The sequence below is a fragment of the Callorhinus ursinus genome, unplaced genomic scaffold (assembly GCF_003265705.2).
Source record: "Callorhinus ursinus isolate GAN/ISIS: 27379988/994484 unplaced genomic scaffold, GSC_fseal_2.0 scaffold20, whole genome shotgun sequence".
NCBI lineage: Eukaryota > Metazoa > Chordata > Mammalia > Carnivora > Otariidae > Callorhinus > Callorhinus ursinus.
The window spans coordinates 8380434-8404985 of record NW_027397082.1 but is presented as its reverse complement, the minus strand read 5'-3'; the positions used below and the strand labels follow the sequence as shown (position 1 = coordinate 8404985).

Here is a 24552-nt window from a genome sequence, read left to right as displayed (position 1 = left end):
CCGCGCGCCGGCCCTGCCGGGGCGCCCGGCTACTTGAGGCACTTTCTAAAAAGTTTCTCCTCGCTCTCTCCCGCTCGGCGCGGCCGCCGCCGTCCCCTCGCCGCCCCGCCATGTTAGCGGCCAAGAGGCAAGATGGAGGGCTCTTTAAGGGGCCACCGTATCCCGGCTACCCCTTCATCATGATCCCCGACCTGACGAGCCCCTACCTCCCCAACGGATCGCTCTCGCCCACCGCCCGAACCGTAAGTGCCTCTGCGCCCGGCCCCCGCCCGCCGCCCGCCTGCCCGGCCCCGCATGCGGCCCCTGCCCTGCCCCCTCCCCCCCCTCCCTCTCTCCCTCCCTCCCCGCCCCCCCCCGCCTCCTCCCCTCCCCGCCTCCCCTCCCCCGCTCGCGGCCCAGGCAGCCCGAAACTCTCCAAACTTTTCTGCCTTTTGTGGACTGGATTTGTTTGCACTTCGCCATGTTCTTGCTTTCAGTTTGCTGCCTCGTGATGTTGGGGAGACCTTTCTTTCCAAGCAGGGCTTTGTTGGGTCGGGGGGAAAGAGAAGAACTTTTTTTTTGCGCTCTGATTCCCCCCTCCCCCTGTGGTGGTGGTGTTTGTTTCTTCACCCTGGGAAGATGACTGTGTGGCTCTTTCTTTTCGCTCTCTCTCTCTCTCCCTCTCTCTCTTCCTTCCCTCTTCTGTGGCGTCTTGGGTTTTCCCCGGTTAACCCCTTGGCTACCGCTGCCAGGGCCCGAGTGACTGGGCTGCGCCCGACGCGCGGGGTAGAGAGTGGATTTTCCTGCAGGCGTTGGATTGGAGAAGTAGCGAGCGCGCGGAGCCCGGGGCCCTGGAGAAGCGCCTCGGCTTTCTCTTTCGGCTGGTTATTTATTTAGCTTTCTAGTGGTGATCGCTGGCTCTCAGTCCCCCTCCCCCCTTTCCCCTGGCAGGTCACGCTTCCCAGACTGGTCCCACTGCAAACTTGGGGGCTTTGGGCTGGCTTTTCTTTGGCAACCCCGCAGGGCCGCGAGCGCCCTGGGCGCGGTGGTGGACTCGGCTGCCCGGCGCGCGGGCTGCGGGCTCTCCCGGGCCGCGCGGAATGGCGAGGCCCCTGTGACCGGGTTCTTGGTTTGTGTACAGCGGGGATGGCCTCCTCTGAGCGGACTCGATGTATTTCTAGGGAATTTTGGTGCCTTGGGGTTTATAGCCGGGTCTGCGTTCGCCAGCTTCCGAGAAGGCCCTCAGTGGGCCCCGGGGGGTGGATCAGAGACCAGGGTTTGCCGGCCCAAGGATGTGTAGAAGGTGAGGGAGGCCAAGGGCGCCTCTCCTTCAAGGAAGTGGGCTGCTTCTCGCGGGCCACCCAACTTTGGGGGCCCCAGGGCGGTACGGGGTGCCAGGCTCCGCGGGTGCTTCCCGCAGCGTGCGTTCCGCGCCCACCCCTGACTTTTGTTAATAAGGCTCATCTCCTTCTCCGCCCGGCCTCTGCCCCCTGCCCTCGCCCTGAACCCCTCCCTCCACCCCCTCCCCCCAATCCCAACCTCCTCCAAAAAGCCTGGATTGCTAATCTCTAGAAGCCACCTCTGGACGTTTTGCCGGGTTTCCCGGGATTGTCATTTTGCACCTTTTCTGGTTTGGTCCTCCTACCCCTTATTTACACACACTACTTTTGTTTTTTTCTTTTTCGGTAACTCGAGATAGCAATTTGAAATAATGTACCCAGTGTTCAGCCGCCGTGGATTCGGAGCTAATGGCCGAGGGCTGGCTGGACGGGAGGCGATCCGATCTACAAGTGTTTTTAAGCATTAAAATATTAACTATCAGGTTTTACTTGTTTTTTGGGCCCTGGCAAAAAGGGCAAGGGCATGCCAGAACGGTCATTTTTTATGGCTAGGAAAGAGAAATAATTATCCCCCCTCCCTCCTTCCCTGTACCCAGGCTTCTGCATGCTTGGGAAGCTGGTAGAGCGTTTCAGCCCGACCTCCTCCTACAGGGCCAGCTCCTTCAGGCTGCAGGGGCCGGGCTGTGGGGTTGCAGCTGCAGGGGAAGCACAGACCGGTTACGTTGTATTTTTCTTGGGAGCTCGTGGGCATCTTAAACCGGGAGCATTCGGCTCAGAATCAGAGGGTTTGTATACCAACCAACCCGACCAAGCCACATTCCAAAGTAACCCTGAGAATTTCTTCCTCTCCTCCCCTCCCCCTTCGATGTATTCTTCTCTGTTATTATTTAAAAATCCACTTAGCCATCCGAAGGGCCATTTGAGTATTGAGCTTTGATGGCGGGCTTCTTGGCCTTCTTGACTCTTTTCAAACTCCCAGTCTGACCGCTGACAATCTTGCCACACTGTCGCCTAAAACTTGAACAGTTGTGTTGTGCTGTAATTAGGAAACAGGGAAATTGTTAAAGGCAAATAAATGATTTCCTGGTGCGAAAAGGAAGGCTCCCAACCTTCAGTTCCCTTTGTGGGCATTATTGGAATAGACCGCTGTAGTTATTTTAATTGTGGACGTAGCGGGTGGCCTTGTGCTGTGACATCAGATCGAGTATGAGAGGACATTTCTGAACTCAGTAGGCAGTTTTGAGATTTGCATGTCAAACACCAACAGACATCTTTGCGTGTACTGCCCCTTCCTCCTTCCTCCCTGTTACCTGGGTTAGATCCTGTGCTCCAAAATTAAAGTTATTTATTTAGGCCGGTAAGCAGAGCAATAGAAATGGGGACGAGAGGCGGTTGCGTGTCACTCCTGACGTCTTCGATCAGAGGACCAGCTTGCAATTCCAGATTTGATACAGCTGCCGAGGGCATCTATAGGCAAGAAAGGGGTCTTTTCATGCTCATCTGAAATTCTTAGTGCTCCATAGAGTGTGTTTTTGAGGGCAAGGTGTAAAGACAAACTAGCTGGATGCTTTCTTCTTTTCCCGGCCCTCCTTGGTTGTGGTGTGTTTGCTATGGTTTCTGTTCCTTATTAGTGTACCTGTAAGCAGCTGCATCCTTTAAAAAAAGCAAACTCTTCGGATCCCTGATTTCTGCTTTTCTATTTAAGAATGTAAAGAATTAGGGAGTATCGTTAAATCAGCTATGATGAATAATACATTATCTCAAGAATAATGCTTTAATTGCCGAAGACGCCCTAAAGCTCGATAGTAATAATTTTATTTTAAAACCGACAGAGCTTTCTGCATAACATTAATTTAGTCTTTGATACAGTAATAGGAAGGGCTTTTAAAAAGACAGATTCGAATACAAAACTACATTAAGGAGAGAGGTCTGGTTAAGTAGCTGGGAAGTGATAGAACAGCAAATATTAGAACTGTGGTAACATTTGTATACTAAAGATAAGAGTATTGTTACCATATTAAAGTTGATAGGAAAAAGTAGTTTCACGTTTCTTTTTCCCTCTTGCCAAACGAGAAGTAGGAATAGGGTGGTTGCGATTCTAGTTAGGTCTGAGATTTCTTTTTAAGACTTGATAATTAGAGCTCTCGCATCTTCTTTTATCCCAAAGTTAGTTGCTTTTTAACTGAGCTGTTTGCTACTGGGTTGAACAGATAAATAAGCAGCATCTTGAATTCATTTTTGAACTTGGAATCCAGCATGTAAAAGAAACCAAGAGGGGCCTATTCATTGGGGTTTTAACTTAGCCGGGCAAACATCTTCTCTTTCTGGCTTGGGAAAAATGGATGTTTTTTCCTCACTCAAACAACATAATCCTTTCTAATACAAAAGGTCTAGACCTTAGAGTGTGAAGGGTTAATGGTGGTCCTTCCCTGGTTGTCCCCTCACCCCTCACCCCCCACCTTCACCCCTGATTGTTTTGACAACACTTTTCAAAGTGTGACATTCCAAGCCCCTACATAACAATGTAATATTACTGTAATTACACAGGTCATTACATTTTAAATAGAGAACAATAAAATGCTTATCGCCCTGAAAAAGAACAGGTGTTCTTGCCCTTCTTTGGTATTTATGCTAATTGTTTTTCATCTCCTTCAGAAATATTTATGGCGAACATGTTTAGATTCCAATCTCAATGCAGCAGTATTAATTCTGTGCTAATCTTTATAGGTTGGGGTTTAATGTCTGCAGTATGGATTATGGGCTCAACATTCACCCAATAAGTCATATTTTAATGATTATAAATTTAATGTGCCAGCGCTTTGCAGTTTGTTGAAGTTAAAGCTTTCTGAACCCCCAGAAACAAGCTGTTAGGCAGCTGGGGGGCCTGAAGTGCTTATCTGGAAGAAGTGTTTTTGGAAACTTTGGACTGCTCAAGGGAAGTAGCTTTTACTGATGCCCCCTATCTGAGAAAAGATTCGGAGGCAGACAATCCCGGTTCTTGCTAGGAGTTTTCCAGTTTGATTTTAATTTTACTGATATGGATTTCATTTAGAGTCACTGCTGGAAGCTGGTCAGCTTTCTGTTTCTTAGCAAGCTGTGAAAAAGTTACAGGAAGGTTTCCGGGGGCTGGCAGATCAAGAATGCTGTTCTGTTAGCAGCCCAGGATAACTGCAGTTCTGCGCGCCATTAAAAAAATATTTGCTTTAGAAAACTAGCATTTTAATAGTTGCACCAGAGGCTGTGCTTTCAAAGATTACAGTAGAAGCCTTTGCAGGTTTTGAATGCCTCCTCACATCCCACGAGGTGCCTGTGTGCATGCAGAAAGTGCCTAGATTTTCCTTGGTTGAGAAATCCGGGTGCAACTTCTCTTACACATGCACAGTGGGTAAACGAGAAGGTATCTAAGAGGATTTTACATTTTGTCAGATGTTTCACAACGGGGGCCCCCGAATCACATTAAAAATGCACTGTAGAGAAAGGACAGCTGCAAATTTTTGTGCGGACGCGTGTTTCTGGACCATGACTAAAACTCCGAGGACCTTTTCCCCAGCTGTCTGGAAGTTATGTGGAAGTTGGTTTATTGGCAGTTAAGTATGAGACAACCTGGATTTAGCAGAGGCTCTCTCCTACACAGGAAGTAGATGACATTATATTGGGGGAAGGGAGGAGGCTTTGCAGGCAAGGAGTGATTTTACTCCTTTTTTTTTTTTTTTAAACCATGGCGTTGCCAAATAAATAAGCACTTTCCAAGGAAGTAGGTGTAAGCTTTTTAGTCCTGGTAAGTGGAATTAGATAATATCTTTAACCGCATTTATAACTGTTCTAAGGTGACACATTTCAGAAGTTTTGAAAGGAGGGGTTGAATCAAATTCTTGGAGGCTTTTCTTTTTGAAGGGGTGTGTAATGTGGGCATCAGAGTTTCTTCTGCGAGTGAATATTGGCAACTGTGTAAGTAAATCTTCAACTCTGACTTATAATTGAGCACATTTGTGAAGGAAATGGTTAATTTTACAACCAAAGGCAAACTTGCACCTCGACAGGTCTGCTGAAAGAAATGTGCCCCAGTCCTTTGCTGGCAAGCGCCACCGGGTCATAAATCCACAGGCTTTATTTACAGCCCATAACACTTATGAATGTTAAGATATTTGACGCCACGTTGGCCTTATAATATTCAAGGTCCGCAGACATTGGCAGTAGCTCAAATTTCTCTCACTAATTACAAGTGATGAGATGGGGGTGTGTGGTGGGGGGAGCCCATCTCAAGTGCTGCCCTCCCCCCTTCCGTGACCCCCACCTCTACAATCCGAGCTTACTGAGACCGACACCCTCTCCTTTGGCAGCTGACTTGTACTTTTCCTCTAGGCTATTGTTATACACATTTATAAAGAGCACTTTCAGGGATGGAAATCCAGTGGGGGCTCTGCACAGATGCCTTTTTCAAAAGCAAAGTTGCTCTAGCTGTTTGCATCTTTCTCCTTGTCTTCTGGCTTCTCCTTTTTCTTTTTTTCTTTTTCTTTTCTTTCCCTTTCCCTTTCTTTTTCTTTTTTTTTTCCTTTTTGGACTGTGTTGCCTATATTGTGCATATTTCCCAGAAAACTTAAGGAAACCGGATACGAGAGACTGCTCTTTAATTTATATGATGTTCCACTGAGCTCAGAGGGCAAACACACACGGTGCATAGTGCAGTAGTTAACGTGAGGGCTTAAAAAAAAAAGGTGGGTGAGGAGAGTTGATTAAAGGAATTTAATGGATGAGAAAAAAAAGTTCCCGGTTTCATTGGGGATGAGAAGGACACTCATTTGGGAAAAGTGCACTGTTATCTGGGGGGGGAGGGAGGAAACACAGAAAAGTAGCCAGCATAAATGCTTGATTAAGAAAGATTGGAAAAAATAGAAGATGGGACAAAAATTTGGGCTTGGGGGAACAGCTCAGTTGAAATTGGGGATTGGAAGTTTCTTATAAGAGGTGGGAGTACCATGGTGGGGGGGTGCTTTTAAAAACTTGCTTCGCTCAGCATAGTGGTTCCAATCCACTCCTCACCTAAAATGCTCTATCCAGCAACAGATACATGTTTCCTATCAGTTATTTGTGTGAGGGCCTGGGGGTGGGGCATCTGTGGTGGAGACCCTGAAGAGAGAGAAGGCCAATTATCCTGCCGATTTTATTTTTTAAAAAGTGGGTTGTTCCTGTGTGTGTGTGTGTGTGTGTGTGTGTGTGTGTTACAAAGGGACCACATGGTAAAGGGCGAGTGGGATTCTGAGGTGCGTGCCTAAGTGTTGAGGGGGGCCGATGGCTCTGTCATTTCTGGCCGGATCCAACCATCCAACCCAAACTTAAAGACCGAGGCTGAAAGGTTTTATTTTCTAATCAATGGAATGCAGAAACTTACTAGCCCTCAGGGACAGATATGAATCCCTTAACAGCTCATTACAAAGATGGGGCTGTGGGATCTATGAACGGGTTATCAGCCGTGGTGTTCTTTGGTTTTCCCAGGATAGGTTTTTCTTCCTTAGGCACATCTGATTCCGGGCTGGTCATTCAGCCTGTTCTATTTTATCTTTTTTTTTTTTTCTTTTTGTCATGAAGTCGCCCCAAACAGTTGTGTTTCTAGGGGTGGGCATGGCTATTATTAGTGGGATCAGCTCTGAAGGAGTTAAAATTGCTCGCTAAAGTTTGGCATCATGAAAATAAATTTGAGGCCTGGTAGGCATTAACAGGGCACAGCACATTTACAGAGCTTAATTAGTACGAACTGTAATTGTTCATGGTCTGCCAGAAGAAGTAATGTTCAGGAAAAGTGGAGTCCCTTCTCTTGCAGCCTTCAGTTTGAAACCGATAAATCACTTGCATATTTGTGTAGTGATTCAAATGGAGCTAGGACCTCTCCCATCCCAACATGTGGTAAATTGTAAAGTCAATGAATTGCAGATGTAGGCTACAGTGAGATTCTCCCAAGAAAATGCAGAATGAATGGGAAAGAATGATGCTATAAATATTTACTGAGAAGATAACTAGGTCCCTGCGTGCTGGGCCAATTATGAGGTACTAAATATATTAGCAAAATGCTTAAAAAATCGGGAGGATTTGTGTGGGTCTTTGGGTGGGTTGGTTTGTTTTGGAAAGTGAAATAAAAGGCACAATGGTTACTGTCTTGTCAGTTTTATTAAAGCCCGAATCACAATGGTAAACCCAGGGAAGGACACACGAAACCCACATTAATGCAAATTAATTCGTTATGAGTTGCAGAGCTGTGACTGCTAAGTGGAGTAATGATAGGGCATCATTTTAAGAGTGTTAATGTAGCAACTTTTAATGAAAAATATTATGTTAGGAACATGTCTCAGCACCTTAGCCCACGTGTTTTTATATGCTAGAAATGTATTTCGTACAAGAGCAGGAAACTTGATTCACTTCATTCCCCCCCCCCCCCCCCCCCCCGGTTTAAGAACTTTAATTATGTTTTGATGTTTAAAGAAAATCTCGTTTTTCTTAAGAAATCAGCCCAGAAATGCCTATCACCATAACCAAGTTCAACTTTTCTCTTTTTGCGCCAGATTGCAGCACTGAGTGGAAATACAATTCATGTAGCCCCCCGCCACCCCCCATAGACCTACATCTATAACTTTCTTGAAGTCATTTTTTTTCCCTCCTTTTCTCTCATGGAGGATTTTGGTCTCAGGCGATGTTGCAAGTCTTCTTTCCCCAAATGTGAGTAGGTGGATGTGTATGGAAGCTGTAAAAGTTAATGATCATTCTCTGACTCATAGCTGATGGTTTCAGGTTGAGGAAAAGAAAAGAAAAATTAATGAGGGTAAATAGACCTTGGATGGAACATTGAGACAGTAGGAGAGATTGTTCTTGTGTCTAAAGGCATGCGTTTTGTTGCAGCAGAATTTCTGAAGGAGATTGCCAGGAAGTGAAAAGGGGATGCCTTTGTTAAGTTGTTGTTTTAGGATGGTACAAATGTTCGGTGTTGAGATCTGGGGAGGAATGTTTAAGCCGGCATACGTACCAGTCAGTGCTGGTTTTGCTTTCCTTGTGGAAGCTAGAGCCCCCTTGGCACTTTTTGGAAGGGCAGTCTGTAACGCAGAGTCCTGGTCAGAAGTTTATTTCCCATTAAATGGAAGAGGTTCGCCGCATGGGACTAGGGGTGCTGTGTCCTGAACAGGGACTGATGACCTAAGAAAAAGTCTTAGATGTACTAGCAGTAGCAAAAGTATTCTGTCTTTTCATTGGGTAGGGTATGTGCTTTGGTGAGCGCTGTGAATTGTGCAAGACTGTTGAATCACAGATCTGTACTTCTGAAACAAATAATGCAACATATGTTAAGAAAAAAGAAAAGAAGATAGCAGGAGGGGAAGAATGAAGGGGAGTAAGTCGGAGGGGGAGACGAACCATGAGAGACGATGGACTCTGAAAAACAAACTGGGGGTTCTAGAGGGGAGGAGGGTGGGGGAATGGGTTAGCCTGGTGATGGGTATTAAAGAGGGTACATTCTGCGTGGAGCACTGTGTGTTATGCACAAACAATGAATCATGGAACACTACATCAAGAACTAATGATGTAATGTATGGTGATTAACATAACAATAAAAAATTAAAAAAATAACATTGGTATAAATTTATTTAAAAAAAGTATTCTGTCTTTTAAGCTAATGACATGGGAATTAAGCATCAAGTGGCTCTTGGTAATAGCTACAGTGTAAAAGTGGGCCCTAAACCCCCCAAACCAAAACCTTTTGAAAGGGGAATGAATCTGGATTTTTTTTTTTTTTCTTGAAATAAGAAAGAAAGCCAGGTGATAAAACGGAAAATAGAGCCTAGGCTCCACCTTTTCCCAATTTAGTGGCGTGAATAGGTCTAAAAAAATTAATCTTCATCACACTGGAGGTTCACTTAGTGTTGGAGAAACCAACACAGGGTTTTACTTACTTTAGTCCCCTTTGAGGATGAGGTCTCTGTGGTTGAAAAAGTGGTTTTCCTTTTTTTCTCGTCTCTGGATATCTCTGAGGTCTTGTATTTGCAACATCAAATTAAGGGCCAGTAGTAGTGATTAGAAATAAAACGAGACATCAAGATACGGTAATAATATGGGAAGCAGTTAATTGTCAATTGTTGGTTTTTTAATTGCCGGGGAATTGTGCAAGCCTGTGCCGAGCATCGCCCCATCTTCGTGGTTCTTCCTTTGGACAAGTGAGGGCCAGATCATCTGGGGGTGTTTGAATGGGTGGGTGGGCTTGGCCATTGTAGACAAGCACACAGGAAGGGAGGGTTTATTTTGTTGGAAGTTTCATGGGAAGGAATTAAATGAAAAGTACCCTGGAGTTCTCGTATGGTGACAACCCAGGATGCCCCAGGGAGGTACCATGGGGAGGACACGTTGCATGTCCATGGTGTAACAGCTGTACTTGCTGGCAGAGGAGGTGACGCGGGGTGCTGCAGGTGACCAGGAGCAGGGCGGTCCCAGGGTTGGGGGCATGTGCGAGCCTGGTTCTTGAACTCAGTTGAGCCTGTGCTGGATCTCTCAACCTCCCTCCCCTCATCTTCTGAAAAACAAAAGGCCACCATCTCTTGTCCTTGCCTTCCTTAGAGGTTTTTTTACAGAGAGATAAATAAATTCTTGTTCCAGTCCAGCATGCCAGGTTTTTACTGGGTCCTTGTATTTTGTTTTTGTCTTAAAAAGCTAGACCATAACGAACAAGGCATCTTTGTGTTTTACGGGGAAGTCAAAAAGCTGTGGAAAGTATGTTTAAGAAAGTAGTATTTGGGAAAAGAGGGGGTGGAAATCCAAAGGACTAACAAGAATATTGTAAGTCTTTGTCACTGTAGCTGGGGGAAGTTTAGCTCCCCATGCGTCCCAACACAGTGGTTACTGGCTGGGAGTAAAGATCCCATTGGAGCCTGTGCTGTGTGTATTTCTGAGCTGGTCCAGGTTGTCTGTGTGGCTGGACAGCTGAGGAGGGAAGTTACTTTGCTTGGGGGTGTTAGGATGGGGTGTGTGTGTGTGTGTTAAATTAACTTTGTCCAGCTAGATTCTTAAGGACGTTGCAGCCGCATTTTTACTGTTTTAATTGTGGTATTCTCTCTGAGATTGTGTTGTCCGGGTGGTGATTGGACATAAGGGTTAAGAATGGAACCGGACAAGTGAAAATTGAATTTGGATTAGCCACAGTTTCATTAATTTATTCATAAGACTGTGATTATATGAAATTTTGTTTCTACGACATATCCTTAGTTATCAGATGTCCATTCAATTTTAATTGACAATCTAAGATTCCTGTGGTTACACACAGATTGCCTATAGGGGCTCTGCAGGGTTTGTGGGAAGAAAAGCTTGGACAAGTTTCCATTAAGCTCTGAATAGGGCAGTTGGAAAAGAGGAGAATAAAACCCTGGTGGAAAGGGGGACACGTTGTTATTGTTGCCTCTCAACTTAGAAGGAGAAACCCCCCCCAAGAGCTGCTCTCCAGCCAAGAATTTCAAACTTGCAGAGGAACCTGTCCCTAGCACAGAAGTTGTTTTAAGATGATGTGGAACTGTCACAAGTTAGTGCAATCGCTGTTTCCTGACTGGCAGTTTTCACAGAAAGGACGGGGGGGCAAAGGGTGCAAATTCATCTTTCTTTTTCTGCGATTCACTTTGACGAACTGTTTCTGAGTGTGTCGGGGGGCTGCGAGGGGGTGGGGCATTACCTTCACTTGCTCAGGGTACATCTTGTGTTTTAGGGAGTGTGGTTCAATCATTCTGCTTTGACAGGTAAAAGAAAAAAAAGGTATTTTTTCGCCTCATCTGTATTGTGCCCCTTTCAAACTTGATTAATATATTTTGGGGGCAAGCAGACTTCTATATAGGCAGTGTTTTGATTGTTTATTTGTAGTAGATAAAATGATCTCAGCACATTGTATGCCTAAGTGGGGACTTAGAGCCTTTCCCATGAGCAATAAAAATTTAGACTTTTTTAATTTGACTACTTCTGTGTTGTGTTTATTTTGAGGTGGTTCAAAAGTTCTGTGAATTTCTTTCTTTCTTTTTTTTTTTTTTTCAAAACCTGTGTGGACTGAATGATTTTTCATGCAAGGACCAAGATACAAAATAATTGGATCTGAAGCGCGCTTGCAAGCTAGCTTACATTTTGTTATAATAGTAGAGAAGTGTTCTGGCAACTGCAGTAGGACAGGAGCAGGAATAGCAGTGGTTTGGAATCATCGCTGATGCCCGATGTGTGAGGGGAATGGGCATGGATTTCCCAGGACCATCTAATTCCTCCTCATTTGTTCATGTATTGCAGATTGAAATGCATTTTCAGATGCTGTTGAGATCCTTTAGTGATTGGTGTATTGTTTATAAGATAAACCAGCAGATGGTGTTTGTTTTCCCCATCTGGAGGATCCCAAGATTAACAAGGATGTTTTGGGAAAAGGAGAATTTGGTGAGGAATCTCAGTATTCCGCCCACTTCTCTGATGAGGGATCTGTAGGGCTTCAGAGCGAAAGGCCCAGGAGGCATTTGACCCTCTGTTGTGGAAAGTTGGAGGGAGCCAGGGACGAGCATTCAGCCAGGGGCCACCGAATAGGTGGTCCTGAGAACACTCGGTGGCCCTCTGGCCGTGGTTGGCTCCCTCTTTGGGGAAGTGTGGACTCCTAGAGTGCAGGCAAGATGTTCTGGGACGGATAGCTTAGTCATTGCAAAAGAATGTATAAGGCTTTGGGGGGGCCCTGAAATTTGACTGCCATATATGTTTTCCCCAAAACAACTGTGTTTGGGAGCAAGAGCCCAGTTAGAATGGTGGGGAGCTTGTACCTGTTGCAGTCTTGTGGCTTCTCAGAATCCTTTCTCACAACCTTTCCTCTTGCCTCCACGTTGCAATTCTGATGACTGTTTGCAGCCCACAGTTAATTTTTCCGCAGCATCCCGCTCAGCACACTGGCTTCCTTTATGTTTTAATGGGCATCCGTCTTTCCTTTTCATGTCATTGATTCTCACTCCTGGCCCCCTCCCCCTCCCTTTTTGCTTATTGAATAGGTGCTTTTTTTTTTTTTAAACTTTACCTTAGATTATTATGATCATCTTATCCATAGCAACAAATAAAAATACACAGGTCTTGATTGAATGCCAAGGCTGCAGTTCAATCTAGGAAGGTTTGTCTGCTATTCATAAACTGCTTAAGATGTTTTCTTGTAGTTTGTGACATAAGCAGAACGCTTTGATTTGGTTTCTTTCTACAGCTCCATTTTCAGTCCGGGAGCACACATTACTCTGCGTACAAAACGATTGAACACCAGATTGCAATTCAGGTAGGAAATGCAAGAGATCCTGAAGCTTGAATTGTCAATATGTAGGTCTCTTGTGTCTTTTATTCTCTGCCCCTTCCCCCAATCTAGATGATGATGATGATGACGGTGGTGATGGGGATGATGGTGGTGATGATGGTGGTGATGGGGATGATGGTGGTGGGGATGATGATGGTGGGGATGATGGTGGTGATGTTGGTGATGACTATGGTGTGATAATGATGTTGGTGATGACGATGGTGATGGTGGTGATGGTGCTGGTGGTGGTTCATTCACTGGGGGAGGTGGGAAGCAAAGAAACGAACAGAAATGCTGCCAAAATGATTTAAAGATGACGGAAAGAAAGAGGAGCCTGTGTTTTTTGTTAAGTTTCTTGGTCAGGCATAGTGGGCACCCAGACCCCAGCTTGGCTCTTGTTTTTGGCTTAGGGAAGAATCTTCAGTTGGGTGTAAGAGGAGGTGGCCAACTGTGAACTGGAAGCATTGGGCGGGTGGGGGAGGGGGGCGGTGGAGAGGTGGAGGAGGCTGTGTGACAGCCAGAGAGTTGTTTCCGGTCGATCCAAATCATATTAAGTGGTGCTAAGAATATCGCTTTTGACCTGATTGTCCTGAAATGTTGATTTCTCTTGGACCTGTTGATATATGTCATTAAAAGTGCTGGAAGGGAGAGGTGACAGATCCCAGCTTCTGATGAGTGTCCTGTTTCCTGCTCACGTAGTACTTCCATTCTCTTAAATCCAAAGGCTAAACAAATCACAGACTAATATAGACTCCGAGCTGAACTGATGCCAACAGAATGCAGTAGTCGAGGGAGAGCAGACTAATACAATTTTCATCTGTCTGCCTTGCCTGGCTTTGCCAGGATGGATGTTACACATGGTGTAACTCACGGTACCAAAACTTCTTGAGGGTTCTGGTTTAACCCTTTGAAGAGAGGCTTTTGAAACCTGTTGCTGTGATGTTGAAGTCTGGCTCTAGGTCTTCTCTTCTTAGAAGTTGATGTCAGTTGGTTGACTAATTTCTGTTGTTCCATTGCACCCTATCTTGTCACCCTAGCAGATAACGTGTGTGTGTGTGTGTGTGTGTGTGTGTGTGTGTGTGTGTGTGTGGTCTCACCAGACTAGAGCCACGTCGCATCTTGGTGGCTCTGTTGTTTCAAATCTGCATCTTCCTGGATAAGACGTTCAGATAGCCACGTGCCCCAGTTAAACTGAATTCTTGCCCCCGTGAAAAGTCTGACTCAGCAGACATTTTTGTTTGGTGGATCCCTAATGTTTTTGTACTTATTTCAAGGCAACAGTAACTTATTTTTGAAATATTTTGTTTCCGTCTGCAGTGTGCTGCTGATCTCTCTGTGTCTTTGAGGGGGGAAAGTGGGATCTTGATTTTTACCCCTTCACCCCCAGATATTTTCAAGCCTGATGTCTTGAACGTGCTGTGCAGTTGTTCTTGCTGGCACATTTCCTGGTGGACCCTTCTTCCTTTTGATTAGCGGCGTAGTGAGTCTTGCCCCTGGAAACTGGTTTAGACTCAGGGCTTGGATGGGGAACAAGCCCAAACCCTAGGTCTTGATGAATGGAGGGATGCACAGAGAAGTGTCCTGAGGCCTACCACTCTCGTGGAGTGCTGGAAGATCCTGTTGCCCGGGGTGTGGGAATTGTTGAGGTTGAATAGCATAGTGATCTCTGTCTTGGTGTGGCAAGGCTGGCTGGGGCCATGTCACTGGGAGACCAGCCGAGGCCAGAGCAGCTGTTGTGTCTTTACACCCGCTGCTGAAGCGTCCCTTGTTAGACCGAGCAGGTCGTCTTTCTCCAAACCACCTGGCACGGTGCAGGCCATGTGAAGCTCTTTCTCAGGAGGAAAATGGAGTAAATTACAGACCTCATTGTTTGGAGGACTGAAACCATTACTATCCCACCATGAACAGGTAGTATTGTTCTCCCCTGCTTCTGTTTGCTAAGGCTTGGTGCCCATGTGGGCAAACAGAGAGACATTTTATTAGAGACCCAGCACCGGCATGCTCTCAGAGTTCATTCTGCCCCCGTCCCCCAATCTCTCCTAGACCGGGAGGAGGCCAAGCCAAATGGCATCTAGCTGTAATTGTAGTTTGATCATCAAAGGATAAATGGCAGAAACCGGAAGAAGCAAAGGGAGAAAAGGGGAAATCTCCGACACAAAATTATTCCCCATGCATGCAGCAGCCCGACTGCAGGGTGGGGGTGTAGAGATGAGGGTGGTACTGCTTTGGGGTCGAGTCATTCTCCAGCGTAAGGCTTGCATGCAGTGTGATTGGTGGGGCAGGATTTTCTTTCCCTGGAAACTTAAAACTGATTCAGCTTAATAAATACTGTATTTCAATATGAGCTGAGGGTGTTGCTCTCCTAAGCTATATCCTAAAATAACCTTGAGGAGTGTGACACCTCGTGCCACGTGAGACCCACACCCCTTTCCTTCCCATCCCCTGCAGTCTCAGGCCTTGGCCAAGTTCACTGTTTATATGAATGGCCTCCAAGTGATTCTGTAGCCCGTCTCATTCTTGGGAAAAGTTTGGACACAATGTCAATTGCTGTTTTGGGATCTTCCCCGCTTTTTGACAATCTCCTAACTTCTCTCAACTTTGGAAAGACAAGAGTAACACAAATGGCCATATTCTCCCTAAGTGGTTAACACAAATCTAACTGGAATGACACTTAAGAGGCCTTAAAAAAAAAAGACATAGTTATTAGTTTGACTGACTTTTAAAAAGTTTTATTGACGTATAATATAAGTATAGCACAGTACATAGATCTTTGGTGGAGAGATGGATGAACTTTTACACGCATGAACATGCATGAAACCATCACCCCGGCCAACATACCGAGTGGAGTTGGAACAGTTTTTCTGTAAAGGGCCAGATAGTAAATATTTGAGGCTTTGCAGGCTGTATGGTCTCTATGGCAGCTACTCGACTCTGGACGTTGTGGTGCAAAAGCAACTAAAAATAATACCTAAAGGAATAGATGTGGCCTTGTCCCAATAAAACTTTATGTATAAAGTCAGACAGTGGCTGGATTTGGCCCCCAGACTGTAGTTTGCTGGCCCCTGAGAGAATATTACCAACCTCCCAGAAGTCTCTCCTGTTTCCCTCCCTTCCCAGTCATCTGCCACCTCCCCCTCCCCCACTCCCAAATCTCACCACGGAATGGCTTTATCTATTGCCATGGATTAGTTGTGCCTGTTTTTTAGCTTCACTGAAGTGGGATTGTGCAGAATGGATTGTCTCATGTCTGGCCCCACTCAGCATTATGTCTGAGTTATATTCCTGTTATTGTATGTAGCAATAGTCTGCTCTTTTTTTTTTTTTTTATTGCCATTAGTATTCAACTAGGAGTATGACACAATACACACATCCTTTCTGTGTTATTGGATTTTTGGATTGTCTCCAATTTTCTGCTATTATGAATAAGGTCCTAGTAACATTCTTACCCTCATCTTTCGGAGGAATATGTGTGTTCGTTTCTGTTCTTCATATCCAAGAGTGGCCTTGGGGAGACATGGGGTAGCATGTGTTTAGCTTTGCATCGATCGTTTGAGAGAGGTTTGAATGCCGGATTTCAGGTGTCATCACCGAAGTGCCTTGGCTGAGTGGTTGTAGGTATGTGGGTGATACAGGGGAGGAGAGCAGTAAAGTGAGCTAGGTGTGGTCAGAGGCCAGTTTGCCTTCACACAGCCACTTGGCTTTTGGCCCCAGTTCCTAGGAACTCTTCCCACTGTTTCCATTAACCTGGGAAGATTTTGCAGGCTGAATTCAGAGGTGGACCCATACACTGCAGGTGCCTCCCAGAGAATGTGAATGAGTGTTTAGGCATCCCTGTTGTCTCCCTGAAGACCTCTCTTCCGAGACTCCTCCACTCATCATCATTCCAGCCCGAAGAGCAGTGTTGTAATCAAGGTCAAGACCCACAGAAGAGATTTCCCTTGGTTTTCAGAAGGGCTCCTTCAGAACCAATTAAGCCTTTGTTTTAAGAGCATTTTGGCCAAAGGTTGATGTTTTAACACCAAGTCAGATGTGATTTAGGAAAAAATAACTTCACACACAACAAAAACAAACTGTGTAGACCTTTCATGGTTGTTTTTCTTTTAAGATGTGAAGTGGCTTGTGTGTGTGTGTGTGTGTGTGCGTGCGTGCGCGCGCACGCTTGTGTGTGCGCTCAAAGACAACCAGGAGAGGCTCCAGAAGAAATGGACCATTTTATTTGTTTACACAGCTGAGCGGTGGAGACTTTGCAGTGGGTGTTGCTTTGCCTTTTGTCCTCAGGCTTTTGCAAGTTCCCATCTGAGCTTTACCCCAAAGCATATCATTTCTGCTTGGTCTTAGCACTCACCTGCTAATTTTAACTTCTGACTCCAGAAAGCACCCCAGCCCCGGAGGAAGGTCCTTGGGGCCTTCCCGAGTCAAGAAGGGAAGGGTATAAACTGCAGAGTGTCCTGGCCCCATATTGGCCCCTTATTCCTGGATGTGAACTTGATGTTTAGTCTTGTCCATGTCTTAAAATCATTAGGATTCCAGATGTACTGTGGGTTGCAGTCTGTCTCCTTGCCCAAGTAGACCCTTGGCATTTGTGATAAAAAAGGCCAGAGGTTAGTACCAGTGGATTTGGCCAGGATGTTTGCAATAACGCAATTCCTGTATCTTGATGGCAGACTCTTGTGTTCTTTGCCTGTCCTCTTGTCACAGGTTCCATGGCCTTTCGGTTCTTAGGAGGATTTGCTTTCTTGGTTCAGGGGCAGATCTGGGCTAAGTGGGGGGACTCCCAGAAACAACTGCAGTTCTTACTATAGTTGCTGCCGCAGTTTTCCCTCACTCCCCCTGCCACACCTGGCTGGGAGATTTCATGTCCACTTTCCACAAAGAGTGAAGTGTGCGTGCGCTTGCGTGTGGCTGGGAGAATGGTAGAGACACTGATGGCATTTCACCAGGGTAGTTTGACAAAGCCTCTGGATACCAGTTCGCTCATTCAGAAAGTTCATTCACTTGCTGCAGTGGTGAGTTGTAGCCTAATGGTCAAAAGTCCATACCTAAGAATGTTCATTCATTCATTCTGAAATATTTATGGCGCATCTAGTGCGTGCCAGGCCCCTGCAGAATTCCTCAGTGAACAAAACAGACAAAAACCCCTTGTTCCCATGGAGCTTAAATTCTAGTGATGTTTTAAATGCTGATTTGTAAGCACCCCATTTCCCTTGGTCTGACTGACTAGGTTTTGGGTGCAGTCTGGGAGTTGCATTTTTAATCAGAGTTCGGATTTTCAGCCTACTTAAGTTTGAGAATTGCTGCCCTACAGTCTTTTGAAATCAATTAGTTGATCGTTTATTGGCTGCTCAGTGCCAACTAAAAATTGAGGGCTGGCCAAGTACTCAATTGGGATAACTTTTTCTCATTTTGAGTGAGAAACTAGAGTTCCTGGAGGTTCCGATGAGCTTTAGGCCTTTCCTTCTCCATGGTTCTGTGAAGAGAGCCAGATACTTTTGCAAGCCTCGAGAAGAGGTGCTTCTTTGTTTATGAAAGAGTAGCTTGGACGATAATGTGCCTGGTCTTAGGGGTCAAAGGCAGTAACAACAGTTGATAATAATAGCAGCTTATACTTATGAATTCTCCCGATGCCTTGGGTCTGGTGTTAAGTGCTGTGTATGAATTATTTATTGATTCTTCATAACAACACAGAAGGAAACCCAAAAGATGTAGTTACTCTTATTAGCATCAGTATCTCCCGTTTTGTAAATGAGGAAGCAGAGACTCGGATACCAGAGGTATTTTGCCCAGGATCAAGGAATTAGGATTCAAACCTCGCTGTCAGACTGGAGAGAGATATTACGCGACACAGCTTTAAGCTAACCACTGTCTGAGGAAAATAATGCTCGGGGGTCCCGGGGTTTCCCCAGTCGGTGGCCACCAGCTGGCTCTCCGGGCTGTATACGAAGGAATCAGAGCTGGGAACTGCTAAAAAATATGAAATCCTGGGTTTTACTCCTTGAAGATTCCCATTCATTAGGGCCAGCTCAGTGTTTCACAAACTTGAGCAAGCATCACCTGGAGGGCACCTCGGGGGTTGGTTAGGAGCAGACTGTGGCACTCCCCCCGCCCCAGATTTTAGGTTCCGTAGGTCTGGGGTGGGTCCAGACATTTGCAGTTTTAATGGGTTTTCAGGGAATGTGGATGACCCCTCTTTGGCGATAGCACACCGAGAACCCCTTGGCTAGGGCCGTGGCTCCCTGACCTTGGCTGCACATCACAGCCCCTGGGCGAGCAATGTGAACAGTGCTTAGGCCCTGGACTCCGCCCCAGTCCACCTGGATTGGGATCTTTAGGGGGTGGGGCCTGGGCATCCCTGTTGCCAAAAAAGCTTCCCAGGTGATTTTATGTTTTATTTATATATTTTTAAGAAATATTTTACTTAATTATTTGAGAGAGAGAGAGCAGGGGTAGGAACTGGGGCGGGAGGTGGGAGTGGGGAGAATCTTGAGCAGACCACCCTGAGCGTGGGGCCTGACTTGGGGCTTGATCTCACAACTACCCTGAGATCGTGACCTGAGCTGAAACCGAGAGTCTGACGCTTAACGGACTGAGCCACCCAGGCGCCCCTAGGGTCTCTTTTTTAAAGGCAGTGAAAATGAGGTACAAAGAGGTGATTGGTTCGTCCGAGGTCCCACACCTGGTGGAGACAGGGCCAAGATGAGAATCTAGGAGCCCAGCTTGGTGGTGTGTCTATCATTCAAGAAGTTACTGTCTCCTTTAAGCTCAGAGCAATTGTATTATGTTGGCAGATAAAAGAAAACAATCTTGTTTTAAGACTTTTACTTATATCTTTTTTTTAACTTCTAACTGTTCTAATTGTATCACTGTATTTGTAGGAGTTGAGATATTTGTATCTGTTCATTCTCCACTACCTTATGGCACTTGGGGTCCAGCCTCCATGGTTTGTATGCGGGCTGGTAAGGATACAGGGTGAGTGAGTGTCTGGTAGTCTAGACTAGAACAGCCCAAAAGGATGAACACAACTGTTCTGTCAGCCATGTGTGGGCCTCTTAGGGCCATAGTAAGTAGTATAGACGTCTGATGTGTGATAAGCAGCTGGTTGTATGTTCTTAGTAACTCTATTTTAGAGGTTGTACTTTTTAAAAAGTTCCTGAGAATCATGAGGCTGTTTAGTGAAGCACAGAAATTTCTTTTTTTTTTTTAATTTAAAGATTATTTATTTATTTGAGAGGGAGAGAGACAAGGTTAGAGAGAGGGAGCATGACCGGGGTGAGCAGGGGGGAGTGCCAGAGAGAGAAGCAGACTCCCCACTGAATGGGGAGCCTAACGTGGGGCTCCATTCCAGGACCATGACCTGAGCCGAAGTCAGACACTTAACCAACTGAACCATCCAGGTGCCCCGAAGCACAGAAATTTCTAAGTGGGTTGTGGTTCACATATGCAGGCTTATCAGGCTTAGCACTTAATTTGTCTCTGGCATTTGGTTTGGTGGCATGATATCAAATTTTGATTGGACAGATAAGTGGTTGTGATTTTTTTTTTTTTAACAGTTTACCTTGAAATCTCCACATACTCTTCAATTAGATAGGGCAGCAGCCCATTACCCCTGAAGGTTCCACCAAAACCTGTGAATGGCTCGCAGGGTGCTTAAAATTTAATGAATAATACATTGAAATTAAAAAAATATATATAAAGCTTAAAAGCAGATACATGTTCTATATACCTTTATGTCTATAATACGTTATAAAAAGAAACATTAGAATCAAACATTTGTGGACTCTTTGAAGTATCTTCATAAAACCCCGATTTTTAAGGGATGCATCTGGAGCAATACTTGGTTATGCCAGATTCTGCACGGACTGAGGCCTGGACTGGGAATGGGTGTGTCTTTGCCGTAGGCTGGTGGTGGGTGTGGGTATGGGATGGCTATGTCTCTCTACCTCAGCAGTGTTGACTACTTGGGCCGGAAAGTTCTCGTCTCACAGGGGACTGCCCTGTGCGTTGTAGGATGTGTGTTTAGCATCATCCCTGGCCTCTAATGTCTTCATGCCACCAGTACCTGTCAAAAATGTCTATAGACCTTGCCAAATGTCCCCTGGGGGTCCAGATCCCCCCCACCCCCCTTGAGAACCAGAGGTTTAGAACAGCAGTTGGAAGCGGGTGCCCTGTCACTGAGGCTGGCGTGGTAGTTCCTCTGCATTTGAAAGGGACCAGGTACAAGAGGAAGTGGGTGCGTTCAGCTCCTGCTGCTGGCATCCGGTAACCTGGGTTTGGGTCCCGGTTCTGCCAGGCTTAGTTTCCTAATCTGTAAAATGGGGATCATGGTCGTACCTGTTTGCAGAAGGTAGTTGGGAGATGGAATGAGATATAAAGCATGTGCGCAGGGCAGTGGCGCACAGAAGGGCACTTGACAAACACAAGCTGCTGTTTTTACTGCCGAGAACTGTGTGAGGTCCTGGTTTGCAGATTTAGAATACGCCTTCGCCCAGCGCGCATTGTGTATTTTTTACTTCCTGTCAGAAACATCACACATGATAAATTTGATAACCTGGACTATCTTTGCTGGGTAACAAAGATTTATGACTCCTGTTGTTTGCTGTTTGCGTTTCTCTTATGTCACTTAAAAATTCTGCTTGGTCCTTATAACATTTGTGACTAGAAGGTAAGCCCTTCTGAGATTGTGCCTTTCTCATCTGCATATCTCTAGAGCACCTTGCAGAAACACCTAGGACACTGCAGGTGTACAACCAGGGGTGTGAGTGTGTTTAAATACTGCATACTGAGGGCAGAAAGGGAGTCGAGGACATAAGTGGGTTGGGTGCCTGTGTATTAGAGGCAGCTGTTTGCATTTTCCTCTTAATAGCCCCTTTATAACATGATAGGCGATTATATATAAATATAATAATAAACAATATATATTCTATATATACATATGATATATATAAATATTATCTTTTGTACTCAGTGAAGTAATTTGAGATAGACCTTCAACCCCTTTGCTAACTTGACCTTCTTTCCCTGGTATCTTACAGCCTGATCTCAGCTCTCCTTCATTGCTTCAGTTTGCACCCTGTGTTAATGACTGTGCCATCACTCAAATAATGGTTAACCGTGGTTGGACTGTTCCATATGTATTTTTTTTAAGATTTTTTTTTATTTATTCATTTGAGACAGATATAGTGAGAGAGAGAGAGAGCATGAGCAGGGAGAGAGGCAGAGGCAGAGGGAGAAGCAGGTCTCCTGCTGAGCCAGGAGCCCGATGTGGGGCTAGATCCCAGGACCCTGGGATCATGACCTGAGCCAAAGGCAGACGCTTAACCATCTGAGCCACCCAGGCGCCCCTATTCTATATTTTTTAACATATATATGTAATATAATAATAATATATAACATGACATGTTATATAACAAACTATATGAAAACATAATAGAAATATATAGTATATAATAAATATATATAAATATGTAAACATATTTATATGATTGTCTTCTAATTTTCAAAATGCTTGGAGGTTAGTTGGTTTTTAAAAGTGATGTTAGCTTTTGTTTTAAAGGGCAAGTAGTGTCATCCATTGGATCATACCGTATTCTCAGTGTTCTGAGAAGCATACCTGTTCTCTGAGTATTCTCAGACCATGTCAACTGTCATTAATTCCTGCAGGCAACTTCAGAAAACTTAAAACAAGTGTTTTCTTACTTTGGATGGATGAACCTACACAAGCAAGTTCATTCCTTTTTGTTCCCAAACCTTGTGCCTCCCGGAATTTTGAGGATGAGATGAGGCACCAAAATAAGTAGCTTCGGTGAAAATCAGAAATTGTCCATGACTTGAAAATGGATGTGTGTGTGTGTGTGTGTGTGTGTGTGTGTGTGTGTGTTGGTGGCCCAGCCTAGGGGGACTAGGGGATTCTTTTCACCAGGGCTTTGGTGAGGCTGCCCCATAGGGAAGAGAGTATTGTGTCAATAGTTTCTGAGTTGATTCAGGAAGCATTGTTGATGATTGAAATTGAAGAATTGTGAAGACAATTCATCTTGAGGAACAGAGAACATCGGGTGTGAGCCGGGCTGCTGGGGAGCAGACATTGACATACGGGCCGTCATCAAACTAATTGTTGTTTGAATTACCTGTTATGATCCGATGACAAATCTGCCTTGCTCCTGCCACTGGAGCAGAAAATGTAGCTTGAATTGGCGTGATGTTAGCAAGTGTAAACTGTACTTCAACAAGATGGATAAACCCAATTATGGGGCAGACCTGTAGAGAGAAAATCCATTTAAATCTCGTAATGTTAAGCAGAGCTGTGTTTAATTCATTTGGACCAATTTGGGAATGATGTATGAGTGTTGGTGAACATTAGTCAAAGGGGGGACCACCTGGGGGAAAGGGATGTGCCTGGGCTGCCGCCGCCCCGGGGAGGCAGCTGGGGTGTCGGCTCCGGAGCCTGCCTTAATGGCAGGGGAAAGCAGAAATGACAAAACGATGTACTAAGTGCTGCTAGGAGAGCAGCGCAGTGTAAATGAACCAACAAGGAAAACATATGAAGCAGAAATGAAGGGGGTGTTTTGCCTAAATGCTGTTGACAGTCCAAAACATGAAGGAAATTTGAGGTTCCTCTTCTGTGTTTCCATCCCAGATACCCTTCTGGGTTTTTCCAAGCCTTGTGACAGGAGGCCTAGGAAATGCTTTTTAGTTTTGCTTAATGAGAATTGAAAAAGAGAGAGAGAGAGAGAGAGAGAAAGGGGCAGCTACATTTAAATTGATAATCTTGGGGCATTTGATTCTCTATTGGAAAGCAGTTAAAAGGGGATGATTACTCTGAAATATGTAGTATATAATATCATGCATATTTGGAAGAGAGTTTGGAAGTTTTGTCTATTTAATTTTTTTTTTAATAGCTAGGTAGTGGTGACCCAGCTTTGCATGTAGTAGGTGGTTAATATATACTGATTAAATGAATGAAAACATTGAACTTTGGAGAAGTAACTTTCAGGGCTAAACGCTGGTATTTCCCACACCTCAGACTCATTAGGATATGTAAGGACCTTAGGATCCCAGTTTCATCGGATCAATTCCTGGGAGTTTGCATTCCCAGGAATTTTACAATTTTATGTGAAAAGTTACAATTATACAACTTTACTTTTACTATTACGGCTTTTCTATTGTTAGTTTTGCCAAGGGTGTTTTTAGAAGACTCTAGCTTTCTTTTATTTTGAAAGGAGCTGATAAAACCCCCTAACAAATTGTTTGTTTTTTTCCTTTTGGCTTGGTCATTTTCTTTTTTTTCTTTTGTGGAATGGAGTGGACTTGGAGACTTGGCTTGTTGAAAGGAGAATTTAAAGACTGGAGTGCACAAGGAACTTGGCAGTGGACCGCCAAGAAATTCATGGTTATGCACTTTTGCCCCCAGTGCCCATAAATCTAACCATTGGGAATGCTGGGTGTGAATGAAGGTTATAGCCCTGAGTTTTTCCCTGTAATTGGGGTACAGTTCATTGTATGGGCTTGTGGTATATATTTAGTGTCTACTTCAGGCCAATTCTTTTCTAAAACCTAGAGGCAGATTTGTTAGGATTTTCCTTTCTGGCTTTATCCAGCTTTCAACTCAGTTGAAAAACCAATGAAGGGATGATAATAAGAAAAATTAAGACTTCCCTGTAATGGTTCAACACTGAATTCTGAGAATCTGAATATTCCAACCTAGTTTACCGGTAGAATCTAGGTAAAAAAACATTTTGGGATAATTTAATCTACCCTTGCCAGAAAAACCACTAGTGCATTTAGCCCTCAATTTGACCTGCCTGATGGTCGACTTCCAGTTCAGAACAAGGAAGTAATGTGATTAAACTGGAACCTAGAGGAAACATTGAGATGTGTTTCTGAACCTGACGATCTTTGCTCTGAAAGAAGGAACATCTCTTGTGGCCCATG

General features: G+C 44.9%; 1 protein-coding gene across 18 annotated transcripts in view; it reads left to right on the top strand.

Moving 5' to 3' along the window:
• Nucleotides 1-24552, top strand: part of TCF7L2 (transcription factor 7 like 2) — a 196261-nt gene that overhangs the window by 1420 nt on the left and 170289 nt on the right. For 7 of the 18 annotated variants that reach the window (XM_025880679.2, XM_025880678.2, XM_025880677.2 and 4 more), the window contains exon 3: nt 89-242. In XM_025880679.2, the coding sequence (XP_025736464.1) occupies nt 89-242 (154 nt within the window). Of the gene's footprint in view, nt 1-37; nt 243-12543; nt 12613-24552 lie in introns of those variants that run through there. The other 11 variants (XM_025880676.2, XM_025880675.2, XM_073904196.1 and 8 more) reach the window with 6 other exon arrangements.